Below are 19,668 nucleotides of genomic sequence, written 5' to 3'. Positions count from 1 at the left end.
CTTCAGGAGTTTGAAGCTCGTCACAGTCATTCAATCCTAGAATCCTACTCGGAATACCATAGACAAGGTTTAGACTTTCTGGATTCTCATGAATGCCGCCATCTATCTAACTTATACCACGAAGATTCTGTTGGGGAATCTAAGAGATACACATTCAAGCTCTGTTGCATGTAGAACGGAAGTGGTTGTCAATCACGTGCGTTCATAAGTGAGAATGATAATGAGGGTTATCTAATCATCACATTCATCATGTTCTTGGGTGCGAATGAATATCTTGGAATAAGAATAAGAGAGAATTGAATAAAAGAAAATAGAACTGCATTAATACTTGAGGTACAGCAGAGCTCCACACCCTTAATCTATGGTGTGCAGAAACTCCACCGTTGAAAATACATAAGTAAAAGGTTCAGGCATGGCCGAATGGCCAGCCCCCATGTGGTCACAAGACCGAATGATCAAAAGACATATAATACAATAGTTAAATGTTCTATTTATAATAAACTAGCTCCTAGGGTTTACATGAGTAAGTAATTGATGCATAAATCCACTTCCGGGGCCCACTTGGTGTATGCTTGGGCTGAGCTTGATCAATCCACGAGCTGAGGCTTCTCTTGGAGTTGAACTCCGAGTTATGACGTGTTTTGGGCGTTCAACTCCGGATCATGACGTTTTTCTGGCGTTTAACTCCAGACAGCAGCATGTACTTGGCGTTCAACGCCAAGTTACGTCGTCAATTTCCGAATAAGGTATAGACTATTATATATTGCTGGAAAGCCCTGGATGTCTACTTTCCAACGCCGTTGAGAGCGCGCCAATTGGAGTTCTGTAGCTCCAGAAAATCCATTTCGAGTGCAGGGAGGTCAGATTCCAACAACATCAGCAGTCCTTTTGTCAGCCTTTTTCAGAGTTTTGCTCAAATCCCTCAATTTCAGTCAGAATTTACCTGAAATCACAGAAAAATACACAAACTCATAGTAAAGTCCAGAAATGTGAATTTAACATAAAAACTAATGAAAACATCCCTAAAAGTAGCTTAAACTTACTAAAAACTACCTAAAAACAATGCCAAAAAGCGTATAAATTATCCGCTCATCACTCCTTCAATAGCTCGGATCTTGAAAAAGTAAGTCTTAAAATCACGGAAAGACTCATCATACATGGAGAAGACTTTATGCCCCTGGGCCGACCTAAAAGAAATCCAAGAAACTTTCTTTTTGGTAGTCCCAGGTTTGGTCAACACAAACAAATACAGAAAAAGAGTCAAAGAGGGCTTAATGCCGAATTCATGACAAACCATCTGAAAAATCTTAATAAAACCCCAAGAATTCGGGTGAAGCTGAGATGGGGCCATGTTACAAGACCACAACAACTCGGTCTCAAAGGAAGAAAAAGGAAGAGTAATATCCATCTGGCTAAAAAAGAAATCATATGCATAGAAGAAAGGACGCTCCCCCTGGGTCAAAGTAGGAAAGCAAACCCGGTCATCAGAGTCAGGTGCCACCAACTCATAATTGCATTCTTGATTCTCACTACTACATATCCGATGGTGTTTTCTAAGTGCCGCACAGAACTCTGAATTAGCCAGAGATACACATAACAACACAAGGGAGTCCAACTCGTCAGACATTCCCTCGGGAACTTTAGAAGACACCTCGACAATATTTTTGCGAGAAGACATGGTTAACTAGTCCTACAAGAAGAAAAGAAGATTGGATTACTCAAAAAACACCTTGGACACTAATTGAACAACTCGGGCATAAACGGAGGCAACAAACGGAGGCAACTCACAAGACTAAAGCATATAGGTGACAGAGAAACCAGGAAAAGCAAGAAAAGGAAACCCCAGGACCCAACCCAAAGGGTTCCAGGGGCATCCTTTGGAGACAGAAAGAAGATTCAGGGAAGCCAACAAAGCCTACATCTTTTCACATCCCAAAGTCAAAAGAAAGTCATCAAAAACCATCATCTCTATTGAAGAGCAGTGGTGCACGAAATTGCAATCACACTTTTGCAATCCCGCACAACTAACCAGCAAGTGCACTGGGTCGTCCAAGTAATACCTTGCGTGAGCAAGGGTCGATCCCACGGAGATTGTTGGCTTGAAGCAAGCTATGGTTATCTTGTAAATCTTAGTCAGGATATCTGAAATTATCAGGATTGATTGTAAAAAGAAAAAGAACATGAAAAAGGTACTTGTTTTGCAGTAATGGAGAATAGGCTGAGGCTTTGGAGATGCTCCATCTTCCGAATCTCTGCTTTCCTACTGTCTTCTTCATCAAACACGCAAGGCTCCTTCCATGGCAAGCTGTATGTAGGGTTTCACCATTGTCAGTGGCTACCTCCCATCCTCTCAGTGAAAATACGTCCCTGATGCTCTGTCACAGCATAGGCTAATCATCTGTCGGTTCTCAATCAGACCGGAATAGAATCCAATGATTCTTTTGGCGTCTGTCACTAACGCCCCGCCTTCAGGAGTTTGAAGCACGTCACAGTCATTCAATCATTGAGTCCTACTCAGAATACCACAGACAAGGTTTAGACCTTCCGGACTCTCTTGAATGCCGCCATCAGTTCTAGCTTATACCACGAAGATTCCGATTAAAGAATCCAAGAGATAACTACTCAATCTAAGATAGAACAGAGGTGGTTGTCAGGCACATGTTCATAGTTGAGAATGATGATGATTGTCACGGATCATCACATTCATCCGGATTAAGGACAAGTATTATCTTGGAATGGAAGCAAGCATGATTGAATAAGAAACAGTAGTAATTGCATTAATCCATCAAGACACAGCAGAGCTCCTCACCCCTAACCATGGGGTTTAGAGACTCATGCTGTGGAAGGTACACAAGAAACGTGTAAAAAATGTCATGAGGTCATAAGGTACGGATACAATGTCAAAAGATCCTATAAATAGTAAAACTAGTATCCTAAGGTTTACAGAAATGAGCAAATGACAGAAAAATCCACTTCCGGGCCCACTTGGTGTGTGCTTGGGCTGAGCAATGAAGTAATTTCGTGTAGAGACATTTTCTGGAGTTAAACGCCAGCTTTCATGCCAGTTTGGGCGTTTAACTCCAAGTTTTATGCCAGTTCCGGCGTTTAACGCTGGAATTTCTGATGCTGATTTGCTACGCCGGTTTGGGCCATCAAATCTTAGGCAAAGTATGGACTATCATATATTGCTGGAAAGCCCAGGATGTCTACTTTCCAATGCCGTTGAGAGCGCGCCAATTGGGCTTCTGTAGCTCCAGAAAATCCACTTCGAGTGCAGGGAAGTCAGAATCCAATAGCATCTGCAGTCCTTTTCAGTCTCTGGATCAGATTTTTGCTCAGAACCTTCAATTTCAGCCAGAAAATACCTGAAATCACAGAAAAACACACAAACTCATAGTAAAGTCCAGAAAAGTGAATTTTAAATAAAAACTAATAAAAATATAATAAAAACTAACTAAAAGATACTAAAAACATACTAAAAACACTGCCAAAAAGCGTATAAATTATCCGCTCATCACAACACCAAACTTAAATTGTTGCTTGTCCCCAAGCAACTGAAAATCAAAATAGGATAAAAAGAAGAGAATATACTATAGACTCCAAAATATCAAGGAAACATAGCTCCAATTAGATGAGCGGGACTAGTAGCTTTTTGCCTCCGAACACTTTTGGCATCTCACCCTATCCTTTGAAGTTCAGAATGATTGGCATCCATGAGAACTCAGAACTCAGATAGTGTTATTGATTCTCCTAGTTAAGTATAATGATTCTTGAACATAGCTAGTGTATGAGTCTTGGCTATGGCCCAAAGCACTCTGTCTTCCAGTATTACCACCGGATACATACATGCCACAGACACATAATTGGGTGAACCTTTTTAGATTGTGACTCAGCTTTGCTAAAGTCCCCAATTAGAGGTGTCCAGGGTTCTTAAGCACACTCTTTTTGCCTTGGATCACAACTTTATTTCTTTCTTTTTCTTTTCTTCTTCTCTTTTTTTTTCGCAAAATTTTTTTTTTTTCACTACTTTTTCTTGCTTCAAGAATCAATTTGATGATTTTTCAGATCCTCAATAACAGTTCTCTTTCTCCTCATTCTTTCAAGAGCCAATAATTTTAACATTCTTAAAACAACAAATTCAAAAGACATATGCACTGTTCAAGCATTCATTCAGAAAACAAAAAGTATTGTCACCACATCAAACTAATTCAACTAGTTTCAGAGATAAATTTCGAAATCCTGTACTTCTTGTTCTTTTGTGATTAAAGCATTTTTCATTTAAGAGAGGTGATGGATTCATAGGACATTCATAACTTTAAGGCAGAATACTTTAAATTTTATTAATTATGAACTAAGAACAAGACTCAAAACTAAATATAAAACTAGAAAAAATAAAAATAGAGAACAAAATAAAAAAACGCAAAAACATAGGCTACTAATGATAGAGGTTTTCACAGAGTTAGGACTCAACAACCTTGATTTTGAGAAGTGGATGCTCCCTCAGCTTGAGAGGAGAGCTTTTGGCGTTTCATTTCTTGGATTTCACGCCCCTGCTTCTCTTGTTCCCTCAGCAATTTGCAGATCATGCAGTTCTGATTCTGCTGTTCTTCCTTCAGTTGCTCCATAGTCTCTTGCAACTTGTTAATGGATGCTTCTAGGCTGGCCCAGTAGCCAATTTCAGGGAATTCAGGGAGGAACTCATGCGCCCTCCTCTTGATAGAGTTGTCTTGCACTTGTCCTTCCATTGACTTCTTGGTGATTGGATGTTCAATGGGTATGAACTCATCTACTCCCATCTTTACCCCAGCCTCTTTACAGAGCAAGGAGATCAAGCTTGGGTAGGCCAATTTGGCTTCAGTGGAATTCTTATTTGCAATTGTGTAGATCTCACAAGCAATCACATGATGCACCTCCACTGCTTTTCCAAGCATAATGCAATGAATCATCACTGCTCTCTTGATAGTAACCTCAGAACGGTTGCTAGTGGGTAATATGGAACGCCCAATAAAGTCTAGCCAACCTCTTGCAATTGGTTTGAGGTCTCCCCTCTTGAGTTGGTTAGGGACACCTTTAGGATTGGTTATCCACTTAGTTCCAGGGAGGCATATGTCCTCTAGAACTTGATCCAACCCTTTATCTACTCTCACCATCCTCCTATTAAAGGAGTCAGGATCATCTTGCAGTTGAGGCAACTTGAAGATTTCTCTTATTTTGTCCAGATGGAAGTATATAACTTTCCCTCTGACCATGGTTCTATAGGTATGGTAAGCGGTTCCAGTCATTCTCTGCTTATCTGTCAGCCACAGATTTGAGTAGAATTCATGAACCATGTTCCTTCCAACCTTTGTCTCAGGATTGGTTAGAACTTCCCAACCTCTGTTTCGAATTTGCTCTTGGATCCCCGGATATTCATCTTCTTTCAGATCAAATTTTACTTCCGGGATCACTGACCTCAGACCCATTATTTTGTGATAATGGTCTTCATGTTCTTTGGTTAAGAACTTTTCTTGATTCCAAAGATTCTTTGGATTAGTCTCTTTCTTTCCTCTTGAATTGGTTTGTCTTCCCTTAGGAGCCATGATCTTTGGCTTAGTGATCACGGAAAAGCACACCAAACTTAGAGGTTTGCTTGTCCTCAAGCAAAAAGAAAAGAGAGAAGAGAGGGGGAGGAAGAGGAAATTCGAATGGTGTGATGGAATAAGGGAGCCAAACGTGTATTTATAAGGTGGGGAGGGGAGTTTTTCGAAAAAGAAGAGAGAAATTTGGAAGGAGATTTGAGAAGATATGGAAAGAAATTGAGAAAAGGGTGAGTTTTTGAAGAAGATTTGGGATTAATTTGAAATAGATTTGAAGAATGGTTTTGATTTGTGAAGATTTGAAAGTGAATGATGAAAGGTTGAAGTGCATTTATGTAGAAGAGTATGGTTAAAAAGAGGAAAGTTTGAAAAAAATTGAGTTGAAAACAAAATTGTGGTCCCCCCACCAAGCTGGCGTTAAACGCCCAGAATGGCACCCATTCTGGCGTTTAACGCCCATTTGCTACCCCTTTTGGGCGTTTAACGCCCAGCCAGGTGCCCTGGCTGGCGTTAAACGCCAGAAATCCTTTGTCACTGGGCGTTTTTCAGAACGCCCAGGATGCTGCACACCTGGCGTTAAACGCCCAGAATGGTGCCCATTCTGGCGTTTAACGCCCAAAATGGCACCATTCCTGGCGTTAAACGCCCAGAATGGTACCCATTCTGGCGTTTAACGCCCAAAATGCCCCTTACTGGTGTTTTTTCGCCAGTAAGCTCATTTTCTCTGCTTTTTGAGCTGAATCCTTCTGTAACTCTGTGAATTCCTTCATTTTTGATACTTGCCTTTGTAAGAACTAATCATATACTCTCCTAATGACTGGGTTGCCTCCCAGCAAGCGCTTCTTTACTGTCTTTAGCTGGACTTCTACTAAGAATCACTCAAGTCTCAGTCTTGAGCATTCCTGCTCAAAATTGCTTTCAAGATAATGCTTGATTCTCTGTCCATTAACAATGAACTTTCTGTCTGAATCAATATCCTGAAGCTCAACATATCCATATGGTGACACTCCTGTAATCACATACGGACCCCTCCACCGGGATTTGAGTTTTCCTGGAAACAATTTGAGCCTGGAGTTGAAGAGCAGAACTTTTTGTCCTGGCTCAAAGACTCTGGTTGACAATCTCTTGTCATGCCACTTCTTTGCCTTTTCCTTATAAACTTTTGCATTTTCAAAGGCATTGAGTCTGAACTCCTCTAGCTCATTTAGCTGGAGCAGTCTTTTCTCACCAGCTAACTGAGCATCCATGTTTAGGAATCTGGTTGCCCAATAGGCTTTATGTTCCAGTTCCACAGGCAAATGACAGGCCTTCCCATACACCAGTTGGTATGGAGAGGTGCCTATAGGAGTTTTGAATGCTGTTCTGTATGCCCACAGAGCATCATCCAAGCTCTTTGCCCAATCCTTTCTTCGGGCTATCACAGTCCGTTCTAGGATTCTTTTTAGTTCTCTGTTAGAGACTTCTGCTTGCCCATTTGTCTGTGGATGATACGGAGTTGCCACTTTTTGGCTGATTCCGTATCTAACCATAGCAGAGTATAGCTGTTTGTTGCAGAAATGAGAGCCCCCATCACTGATTAGTATTCTGGGAACACCAAATCTGCTGAAGATGTTTTTATGGAGGAACTTTAGCACGGTCTTGGTATCATTAGTGGGTGTAGCAATTGCTTCTACCCACTTAGATACATAGTCTACTGCCACCAGAATGTTAGTGTTTGAGTATGATGGTGGGAATGGCCCCATGAAGTCAATTCCCCATACATCAAACAATTCTATCTCTAATATCCCTTGTTGAGGCATGGCATATCCGTGAGGCAGGTTACCAGCTCTTTGGCAACTGTCACAGTTACGCACAAACTCTCAGGAATCTTTATAGAGAGTAGGCCAGTAGAAGCCACACTGGAGGACTTTAGTGGCTGTTCGCTCACTTCCAAAATGTCCTCCATATTGTGATCCATGGCAGTGCCATAGGATCCTTTGTGCTTCTTCTCTGGGTACACACCTGCGGATCACTCCGTCAGCACATCTCTTAAAGAGATATGGTTCATCCCAGAGGTTGTACTTGGCATCTGAAATTAATTTCTTTCTTTGCACATTGTTGTATTCCTTGGGTATGAACCTCACAGCTTTATAGTTTGCCATATCTGCAAACCATGGAGCTTCCTGAATGGCAAAGAGTTGCTCATCTGGGAAGGTCTCAGAGATCTCAGTAGAAGGGAGGGACGCCCCAGCTACTGGTTCTATTCGGGACAGATGATCAGCTACTTGGTTTTCTGTCTCTTTTCTGTCTCTTATTTCTATATCAAACTCTTGCAGAAGCAACACCCATCTGATAAGCCTGGGTTTTGAATCCTGCTTTGTGAGTAAGTATTTAAGAGCAGCATGGTCAGTGTACACAATTACCTTTGATCCCACTAGGTAGGATCTAAATTTGTCAATGGCATAAACCACTGCAAGCAACTCTTTCTCTGTGGTTGTGTAGTTCTTTTGTGCGTCATTCAGAACACGGCTGGCATAATAAATGACGTGCAAAAGCTTGTTATGCCTCTGTCCCAATACTGCACCAATGGCATGATCACTGGCATCACACATTAATTCAAATGGCAATGTCCAATCTGGCGCAGAGATAACTGGTGCTGTGACCAGCTTAGCTTTCAGGGTCTCAAATGCCTGCAGACACTCATTATCAAAGATAAATGGAGTGTCAGCAGCTAGCAGATTACTTAGAGGTTTGGCACTTTTTGAAAAATCCTTTATAAACCTTCTGTAGAATCCTGCATGCCCAAGAAAGCTTCTGATTGCCTTAACATTGGCAGGTGGTGGTAATTTTTCAATTACCTCTACCTTTGCCTTATCCACCTCTATTCCCCTGCTTGAAATTTTGTGCCCAAGGACAATTCCTTCAGTCACCATGAAGTGACATTTCTCCCAGTTTAAAACCAGGTTAGTCTCTTGGCATCTTTTCAGGACAAGTGATAGGTGGTTAAGACAGGAGCTGAATGAGTCTCCATATACTGAAAAGTCATCCATGAAGACTTCCAGAAATTTCTCTACCATGTCTGAGAAGATAGAGAGCATGCACCTCTGAAAGGTTGCAGGTGCATTGCACAGACCAAAAGGCATTCTCCTATAGGCAAACACGCTAGAAGGGCAGGTAAATGCTGTTTTCTCTTGGTCCTGGGGGTCTACTGCAATTTGGTTGTAGCCTGAATAGCCATCCAAGAAACAGTAATAGTCATGACCAGCTAGTCTTTCTAACATTTGGTCTATGAATGGTAAAGGAAAATGATCCTTTCTGGTGGCTGTATTGAGCCTTCTGTAGTCAATACACATACGCCAACCTGTGACTGTCCTTGTAGGAACCAGTTCATTTTTTTCATTATGAACCACTGTCATGCCTCCCTTTTTGGGGACAACTTGGACAGGGCTCACCCAGGGGCTATCAGAAATAGGATAAATAATCCCAGCCTCTAGTAATTTAGTGACCTCTTTCTGCACCACCTCCTTCATGGCTGGATTTAGCCTCCTCTGTGGTTGGACCACTGGTTTGGCATTATCTTCCAACAGGATCTTGTGCATGCATCTAGCTGGGCTAATGCCCTTAAGATCACTTATGGACCACCCAAGAGCTGTCTTGTGCGTCCTTAGCACTTGAATCAGTGCTTCCTCTTCCTGTGGATTTAAAGCAGAGCTTATAATCACTGGAAAAGTGTCACCTTCTCCTAGAAATGTATATTTCAGAGATGGTGGTAGAGGTTTGAGTTCAGGTTTGGGAGGTTCATCCTTCTCCTGAGGAATTTTCGAAAATTCCTTTACCTCCTCTAGTTCTTCTTGATCAGGTTGAGCATCTTTGAAGATGTCCTCAAGCTCTGATTCTAGGCTTTCAGTCATATTGATCTCTTCTACCAGAGAGTCAATAATGTCAGCGCCCATGCAGTCATCTGGTGTGTCTGGATGCTGCATTGCTTTCACAGCATTCAACTTGAACTCATCCTCATTGACTCTGAGGGTTACTTCCCTTCTCTGTACATCAATGAGAGTTCGTCCAGTTGCTAGGAAAGGTCTTCCTAGAATGAGAGTTGCACTCTTGTGCTCCTCCATTTCCAGCACCACAAAGTCAGTGGGAAAGGCAAAGGGCCCAACCTTGACAATCATGTCCTCTATTATGCCTGATGGGTGTTTAATGGAGCCATCAGCAAGTTGGAGGCATATCCTGGTTGGTTTGACTTCTCCAGCCAACCCAAGCTTTCTGATAGTGGATGCAGGTATTAGATTGATGCTTGCCACAAGATCACATAGGGCTGTCTTGGTGCAGGCGCCTTCTAATGTGCATGGTATTATAAAGCTTCCAGGATCTTGAAGCTTTTCTGGTAAGCTTTTTAGTATGACTGCACTGCATTCTTCAGTGAGAAACACTTTTTCAGTTTCTCTCCAATCCTTCTTATGACTTAAGATCTCTTTCATGAACTTAGCATAAGAAGGTATTTGCTCAAGTGCCTCTGCAAACGGAATCTTTATTTCAAGAGTCCTTAGATAGTCTGCAAAGCGGGCAAATTGCTTATCCTGTTCCGCTTTGCGGAGTTTCTGAGGATAAGGCATCTTGGCTTGATATTCCTCAACCTTAGATGCTGCAGGTTTATTCCTTACAGAAGTGGTTGAAGAAGCCTTGTTAGAGGGATAATTATCAGCACTCTCAGGTGTCTGATCCTCCTTGGGCGTTTGAACGCCAGGAATGGGTGAAGATTGGGCGTTAAACGCCAACTTCTCCCCCTTTTCTGGCGTTTGAACGCCAGAACTGGGCAAGGCATGGGCGTTTAACGCCAACTTTCCTTCCCTTTCTGGCGTTTGAACGCCAATAATATTCCTCTCTGGGCTCTTATTGTCCTCAGAGGGATTTTGAACAGTGGTTTGGTTATCCTCTGTCAATTGTTCTTTGTTTGCCTTCTTGCTCCTTTGAGCAGTGGTGTTCAGTGTTTTCCCACTCCTTAGTTGAACTGCTTGACATCCTTCTGTTATCTGTTTAGATATTTGCTGTTTTGCTTGATTCAACTGCAGTTCTATGTTCTTGTTAGAAACTTTAGTATCATGGAGCATTTCTTTAAATTCTGCTAACTGTTCTGTCATCAGGAGCAATTGTTGATTAAGCTCATTCATCTGTTCTTGAGGATTAGGATCAGTGACTAATGCCATGACCTCCTCTTTTGGAACGAACTCATTGCTAGAATATAAGTATTGGTTTCTAGCAACAGTGTCTATAAGCTCTTGAGCTTCTTCAATTGTCTTCCTCATGTGTATAGATCCACCAGCTGAGTGGTCTAAAGACATCTGAGCTTTTTCTGTGAGCCCATAGTAGAAGATGTCTAACTGTACCCACTCTGAAAATATTTCAGAGGGGCATTTTCTAAGCATACCTCTATACCTCTCCCAGGCATTATAAAGGGATTCATTATCCTCTTGTTTAAAGCCTTGGATGTCCAGCCTTAGCTGTGTCATCCTCTTTGGAGGGTAGAAATGATTCAGGAATTTGTCTGATAACTGTTTCCATGTCTTTATGCTTGCTGTAGGTTGGTTATTCAACCACCTTTTAGCTTGATCTTTTATAGCAAATGGAAACAGTAATAATCTGTAGACATCCTGATCTACCTCTTTATCATGTACTGTGTCAGCAATTTGTAAGAACTGTGCCAGAAACTCAGTAGGTTCTTCCTGTGGAAGACCGGAATACTGGCAATTTTGCTGCACTATGATAATGAGTTGAGGGTTTAGCTCAAAGCTGCTTGCTTTGATGGGAGGTATACAGATGCTACTCCCATATGCAGCTGTAATGGGGTTAGCATATGACCCCAGAGTCCTTTTGGACTGATTGATTCCACTTGAGTCCATTATGGACAAAAGGGAAATGATAATAATTGCAAGCAGATAAATTTTGTTTATTATTTTTTTTTAAATAACCGAAAAAAGGAAATTAAAATAAAATAAAATAAAACAAAAGGAAAATAAAATAAAATTCGAAAATTAAAATAAAATAAGATCAAAGCAAATTGAGAACTGAATCAATTAGTAAAGAAAAAGATTTTGAAAACAGCAATTAAAAAGATATGATTGAAAAATTTTTATGAAAAAGATTTGATTCTTAAAAAAAGGAAAGAGAAAAACACAAAAAGACACCAAACTTAAAATTTTTAGAAATCAAACACTAATTTTTTTGAAAATTTTAAAGGAAAAACACAAAGAGGACACCAAACTTAGAATTTTTATGAATCAAAAGGGACTAAGAACATGCAAAAACGAAAATTTAAAAGAAAAAAAAAACAAAAGCATGCAATCGACACCAAACTTAAAATATGAAACTAGACTCAACTAAAAGACTCTAAACCAACAAAAATAAAACAGTCCTAATCTAAGCAACAAGATAAGCCGTCAGTTGTCCAAACTCGAACAATCCCCGGCAACGGCGCCAAAAACTTGGTGCACGAAATTGCAATCACACTTTTGCAATCCCGCACAACTAACCAGCAAGTGCACTGGGTCGTCCAAGTAATACCTTGCGTGAGCAAGGGTCGATCCCACGGAGATTGTTGGCTTGAAGCAAGCTATGGTTATCTTGTAAATCTTAGTCAGGATATCTGAAATTATCAGGATTGATTGTAAAAAGCAAAAGAACATGAAAAAGGTACTTGTTTTGCCGTAATGGAGAATAGGCTGAGGCTTTGGAGATGCTCCATCTTCCGAATCTCTGCTTTCTTACTGTCTTCTTCATCAAACACGCAAGGCTCCTTCCATGGCAAGCTGTATGTAGGGTTTCACCATTGTCAGTGGCTACCTCCCATCCTCTCAGTGAAAATACGTCCCTGATGCTCTGTCACAGCATAGGCTAATCATCTGTCGGTTCTCAATCAGACCGGAATAGAATCCAATGATTCTTTTGGCGTCTGTCACTAACGCCCCGCCTTCAGGAGTTTGAAGCACGTCACAGTCATTCAATCATTGAGTCCTACTCAGAATACCACAGACAAGGTTTAGACCTTCCGGACTCTCTTGAATGCCGCCATCAGTTCTAGCTTATACCACGAAGATTCCGATTAAAGAATCCAAGAGATAACTACTCAATCTAAGATAGAACAGAGGTGGTTGTCAGGCACATGTTCATAGTTGAGAATGATGATGATTGTCACGGATCATCACATTCATCCGGATTAAGGACAAGTATTATCTTGGAATGGAAGCAAGCATGATTGAATAAGAAACAGTAGTAATTGCATTAATCCATCAAGACACAGCAGAGCTCCTCACCCCCAACCATGGGGTTTAGAGACTCATGCTGTGGAAGGTACACAAGAAACGTGTAAAAAATGTCATGAGGTCATAAGGTACGGATACAATGTCAAAAGATCCTATAAATAGTAAAACTAGTATCCTAAGGTTTACAGAAATGAGCAAATGACAGAAAAATCCACTTCCGGGCCCACTTGGTGTGTGCTTGGGCTGAGCAATGAAGTAATTTCGTGTAGAGACATTTTCTGGAGTTAAACGCCAGCTTTCATGCCAGTTTGGGCGTTTAACTCCAAGTTTTATGCCAGTTCCGGCGTTTAACGCTGGAATTTCTGATGCTGATTTGCTACGCCGGTTTGGGCCATCAAATCTTGGGCAAAGTATAAACTATCATATATTGCTGGAAAGCCCAGGATGTCTACTTTCCAATGCCGTTGAGAGCGCGCCAATTGGGCTTCTGTAGCTCCAGAAAATCCACTTCGAGTGCAGGGAGGTCAGAATCCAACAGCATCTGCAGTCCTTTTCAGTCTCTGGATTAGATTTTTGCTCAGAACCTTCAATTTCAGCCAGAAAATACCTGAAATCACAGAAAAACACACAAACTCATAGTAAAGTCCAGAAAAGTGAATTTTAAATAAAAACTAATAAAAATATAATAAAAACTAACTAAAAGATACTAAAAACATACTAAAAACACTGCCAAAAAGCGTATAAATTATCCGCTCATCAAGCAGTCATCAACCAGTATAACACAACCATCAACGAAACAAACAAGTTATCAAAGGAGCAACCTTTTTCGAAATAGCAGTACGGAAATCTACCCTAAAAGGAAGCCAGAACCAGGAAAATCACCCAAAGCATACATAAGGATGAAAGAAGACCAGGAAACAGGCATCACAGCAATAAACCAAGCACAAAAACAAGAAAAAGTTCAAACCTTCCAAACGTACAAAATTAGAGCGTCATCAAAGAAATCAAAAACAAAAGTAGCAGAAATAAAAAAGTAAAGAGAAAAGCAAAGCCGACCTGGAAGAAGGAAGAAAACTTTGAAAAGGAGCAGCGGAGATTCGACCACAAAGCGGAAGCACCAAGCGAATGCCAAAGCGTCACAAGAGAGAAAACCAGAAATACAGGACAGGAAATGGCGAAAAAGAAGGGAAGTTACAGGGAAAGGAAGATCGTCTCTTGGATACAAAATTTGAATAAAGAAAACCAAGAGAAACGGGGCATTAAAACCAATTAATGAGGGCATTAAAACCCTCGCACATTCCAAGGCTAGGGCACTAAACGAAGAAGCGCGCGCTTTCAGAGGAAACGAAACAGAAACGTTCTGCATTCAGAAAAAGGAGAACTCTACAGAAAGAAATCGACAAAATGCTCGAGTTCGGCTTCACCGAAGAAGGATCGAAGTCCTAAAACTAAAGACTCGACCTCAAAGAGAAGACCGAGCTCGAGCAGGGGCACTATTCATACCCTGGGTCGAGCTGTTCGACCCGGGATGCTCTACAGATAAAGCGACCGACCTCTTTAGGTCAGGACAAGCCGACCCCTTCTCAAAGAGCTCGGCCAAGTCACAGGAAAGCCCAAACAAAGGGCCCAAATAGAGGAGCACGTCCCAAATCCAAAGGCAGCCCAAGCCCGTAGAGATAAAGGCGGTTCCCTTGAAGATAAGATAAAGATAAGATAAGATAACTAACTTATCTTATCTAAGAAGGTCATTCTACGCTATTATAAATACACTGGAGCACCCAGGTATAACTCATACTCTGATTCTACTCAATACCTGCTTAATACCCTTGCTAACTTAAGCATCGGAGTCCCTTGCAGGTACCTCCCACCCTCTGGGAACGAAGGATCAGCATCATCACCAAGTCCAACGAGTCAGACACAGCGACTCCGACCACGATCATCAGATCGGACTCCGTACCCCCGACCAGCATAGAAGATCTCGTCCGAAATTGACCTCTAGTTTCAGGTAACTCTCGGAACAGACACTACAATCAAGGTTGGCAAGACAGCTCTAACCAGGGATGGATTGATAACTCCAACCAAGGGTGGAGAGAAACTACACCCAAATAGGCAGAGAGAATAGTAGAAATTAGAGGTGGAATAACAACAACAATCAGCAGAACCGGTATCAACAGAACCAAAGCCAGCCTTACCGAGCACCTCACCAAAGGCAAGGCCCGGGACCTCAAAACAACTAACAGCAAGCCCCTCAAATCACCTACCCTCCCTCATCTTCCAATGACGAGTTACTTCACTCTATTGCGCAAGGACAAAAAGACATTCAGAACACACTTAACTATACCATAAATGGTCTGAACTCAACTTTACAAGCTCTCGTCTCCCGGATGGAATCATTAACTACCCCCAACAATCAATCTTCAAGCACTAGTGCACTCCCTTCTCAACCTTTACCCAACCCCAAGGGTGGAATCAATGCCATTACTTTGAGGTCCGGAACCACACTGCAAGAGAGGAGTCATGAAAAGCCAAGCTCAAAAGAAGACATTCCAGTAGAAGACATTGTTGAGGTAGAGGATGCTGAAGAAGAGGATGAAGTACAAGACATGGTTGCAGAAGAAGCGACTCAACCATGGAATGGAGCACCAACAAAGAGAATCCATTCCCATTCCTTTTCCACACCTTGCTAGGAAGCCCAGAAAGCAGATGGAGCTAGACCCCAAGATGGTGGAAATCTTCAAAAAGGTTTAGGTAACCATTTTCCTTTTTGATGCTATTCATCAGGTACCTAAGTATGCTAAGTTTCTAAAAGATTTATGGATAAATAAAGATAAAATACATGATTTAGAAACTATTCCTCTAGGTAGCTCTATTTCAGCTTTAATGGGTGCCATACCGAAAAAATGTGGTAATCCGGGTCCATGCATGGTTACTTGTACTATTGAGGGTGTATAATTTTTTGACTACCTGTGTGATTTAGGTGCATGTGTGAGTATTATGTCATTATTTTTATATGATGCTTTGAGACTCCCTCACCTAAAAATGTCGGCAGCACATTTTGTTTTGGCAGATAAAAGCATAATCTCGGTGGTTGGAATTGCTGAGGACATGCTAGTGAGCATTAAGGGGCTAACATTCCCTATCGACTTCTACATTTTGGAGATGCCCCCTAATGACTCAGGAAGACCATCATCCATCCTGCTTGGAAGGCTATTTCTGAAGACTTCAAGGTTCAAATTGGATGCCTTTTTAGGAACTTACTCTTTTGAGATAGATGACAGAGCAGTGAGCTTCAACCTGGATGAAGCTATGAAGCACCCACCGGAAGATTACTCCATCTTCCAATGCAACATCATTGATGAGACCGTGGCTGAAGTCCACCAGGAAGAAGTAGTCGGGATGAACATGGAGCAAGGTGTAAGTGTGGAGAAACCCTCTAAGCTTACTAAAGATACCTTGCCACCACCAATGGCTCCAGAAGATCAGGTGCCTCACCACGAGCAGAAAATGGAGTTGAAGCCCCTTCCAGCCCACCTCAAGTATGCTTACCTTGAGGATAATTAGAAGCTCCCAGTTATTATTGCAAGGGATCTCACTCTCCACTAGGAGGAGCAGTTGCTTGGTGTGCTGAGACAACACAAGAAAGCTATTGGGTGGAGCTTGGCGGATATAGTAGGCATCAACCCTCAAGTCTGTGAGCACCGTATATTTTTAGAAGAGGGAGCAAGGCCTGTCTATCAACCCCAAAGGTGGCTGGACCCCACCATTCTAGAAGTTGTGAAGAAGAAAGTGACCAGACTGCTAGAAGCTGACATCATCTACCCGATCTCGGATAGTGAATGGATCAGCCCCGTACAGGTAGTCCCGAAGAAGTCTGGTGTCACAACAGTGAAGAATGATCATGGAAAACTCATAGAAACTAGAGTGCAGAACTCCTGGAGGGTGTGCATTGATTATAGGCGCCTCAACCAGGCTACTCGCAAGGATCACTACCCATTGCCTTTCATCGATCAGATGCTTGATCGCCTGTCAGGTAAATCACACTTCTGTTTTCTAGATGGTTACATTGGCTATTTTCAAATTCATATAGCTCCTGAAGATCAGGAGAAAACTACTTTTACATGTCCCTTTGGAATGTATGCATATAAGAGGATGCCGTTTAGCTTGTGCAATGCACCGGCTACGTCCAAAGATGCATGATGAGCATTTTCTCAGATCTTCTTGAGAACTGTATGGAAGTTTTCATGGATGACTTTAGTGTGTATGGTGATTCATTTAACCTTTGCTTTGATAGCTTAGCTAGAGTATTAGACAGGTGTGTTAGTTCAAACCTTGTATTGAATTTTGAAAAATGACATTTTATGGTAACACAGGGTTTTGTTCTAGGACATGTTGTTTCTAATAGTGGTATTTTAGTTGATCTAGCAAAAGTAGATGTTATTTCTGGTTTACCTTACCCCTCCTCCATGAGGGAAGTCCGTTCATTTCTTGGTCATGCAGGTTTCTATCGGCGATTTATTAAGGACTTCAGTAAGGTAGCACTGCCTTTATCTCGACTGCTATGGAAGGATGTTGAATTCGGGCTGAGTGAGGACTGTATGGATGCGTTTGATAAGTTGGAGATCGCCTTGATTCAAGCACCAATTGTGAGAGGACTAGACTGGAGCCAGCCATTTGAGATAACGTGTGACGCCTCCAACTATGCGGTAGGAGCGGCGCTGGTTCAGCGCGAAGGTAAGGACCCTTTTATAATTGCTTATGCTTCTAAAACCTTAGACGCTACTCAGTCCAATTATACTATCACTGAAAAAGAGCTTATGGCTATTGTTTTTGCTCTGGATAAATTCCGAGCCTACTTACTTGGTACTAAGGTGGTAGTATACTCAGACCATGCAGCTCTAAAATATTTATTAGCTAAAAAAGAGTCCAAACCAAGGTTAATACATTGGATATTACTGCTGTAAGAATTTGATTTGGAAATCAAAGATAGGAGTGGTTCCCAAAATTTAGTGGCGGACCACTTGAGTCGCCTAGAGCAAATTTAAGAATGACTCCACTCCTATCAATGATGCTTTTCCATTTGATAGCTTGCACGCAATATCTGAAGTAGTTTCTTGGTACGCACCTATAGCTAATTATTTGGTTAGTCGTACCTTCCCTTCTAATTTTACTAAGCATCAAAGGGACAAGCTTAAAAGCGAGTCCAAATATTATATATGGGATGACCCATATTTATGGAGATGTGGTGCTGACCAGATAATTAGAAGGTGTGTGCCACAATCAGAATTCCAGTCAATTTTAGAGGCCTACCACTCTTCTGAGAGTGGTGGACATTTTGGTCCTCAAAGAATAGCTAAAAAATTTCTGGACTGTGGATTCTGGTGGCCCACACTATTTAAAGATGCAACTACTTTCTGTGAATCTTGCTCTCCATGCCAAAGGTTTGGGAATATATCTAAGAGGGATGAGATGCCCCCAACAACTTATATTGTTCTGTGAAATTTTTTATATTTGGGGAATTGACTTCATGGATCCATTTCCAAACTCTAATGGTTTCTTATACATACAGTTGGCTATTGATTATGTTTCCAAATGGGTGGAAGCAATTCCTACCCATAATGATGATGCTAACACTGTTGTCTCCTTTGTTCGAAATAATATTATCTGTCGCTTTGGATCACCACGAGCAATTGTGAGTGATCAAGGCACTCACTTTTGTAACAGGAGATTAATAGGTCTACTGAAGAAACATGGTATTGTGCATAAGGTGGCGATGGCTTACCACCCCCAGACCAATGGACAAGCTGAGGTATCTAGCAGAGAGATCAAGTGTATCTTGGAGAAGGTCGTCAAGCCTCATAGAAAAGACTGGAGTACCAGGCTTGCAGATGCGCTTTGGGCTTACCGGACAGCGTACAAGAAACCAATCGGAATGAGTCCCTTCCGCCTAGTCTACAGAAATGCTTGTCACCTCCCAGTGGAGGTAGAACACAAGGCTTTCTGGGCGGTGCGGGAATGCAACATGGGATTCGAGAAAGCGGGGGCTGAAAGGAAGCTGCAACTACAAGAACTGGAGTGCTTTCGCCTAGAAGCATATGAGAACTCCAGGCAATACAAAGAGAAGGTGAGTGCTGTGAATGATAAGAACATCAAGGGAAGAGAATTCTGACTTGGTGAGTTAGTTCTCCTTTACAACTCTAGGTTGAGACCCATGCCAGGCAAGCTTAGATTAAGATGGGAAGGTTCCTACCGGGTGGAAAAGGCTGAGCCATATGGCTTCTTCCACCTGAGTCATCCTTCAAGCTCCAAATTCATCAAAGTCAACAGCCACCGCTTGAAGCTGTACCATGGTGAGAAAATGAAGGACAACAAGGAGCTAGAGATCTTCCTCTTGGAGGATCCACCAACAGAAGAAGACTGAGCCTGTGGACCATCCAACTTAAGGACGTAAAAGAAAAGTGCAAGGTGGGAGACAACCCACCATGGTATGATCGTCCCTTTTTATTCTTAGTCCTATTTTATTTTTATCAGTGTTCATTCCTAATTTCTGCATCATCACTTGCATTCTGCACATAAAAAAAAAATAAGAAGAGCGCATCCATGCGCAAGCATTTATGACGCGTACACGTCGTGCGTATGTGCGCAAAAATAAAAATAGACAGAGAGTTGCACTGGAGTGCCGCAGGAATAGTGCCACACGCATGAGCCAACCCACGCGTACGCGTGGGTCGAAAATCGGCGTAAGTGGCTGTTTGGCCGAAAGTTCTGCTGTCTCGGTGCTAGTACTGTGCCTTTAGCATGACCAGTAGTCACGCATATGCGTGACTGACGCTTACGTGTCGCCTGTGACATCC

The 19,668-nt window shown here is 41.9% G+C and overlaps 1 protein-coding gene across 1 annotated transcript; it reads left to right on the top strand.

The window, feature by feature from the left end:
- The first annotated feature begins 18,587 nt into the window (after positions 1–18,587).
- LOC130949604 (uncharacterized) lies at positions 18,588–19,235 on the top strand. Its single transcript, XM_057878276.1, has 2 exons — positions 18,588–18,922; positions 19,016–19,235. The coding sequence occupies exons 1-2, from the start codon at positions 18,588–18,590 to the stop codon at positions 19,233–19,235; spliced, it is 555 nt and encodes a 184-aa protein (XP_057734259.1).
- The last annotated feature ends 433 nt before the right edge of the window (positions 19,236–19,668 follow it).

This window comes from Arachis stenosperma, chromosome 9, assembly GCF_014773155.1.
Source record: "Arachis stenosperma cultivar V10309 chromosome 9, arast.V10309.gnm1.PFL2, whole genome shotgun sequence".
Lineage (NCBI taxonomy): Eukaryota > Viridiplantae > Streptophyta > Magnoliopsida > Fabales > Fabaceae > Arachis > Arachis stenosperma.
The sequence above is the reverse complement of the archived record's forward strand: the minus strand, read 5'-3'. Positions and strand labels throughout refer to the sequence as shown.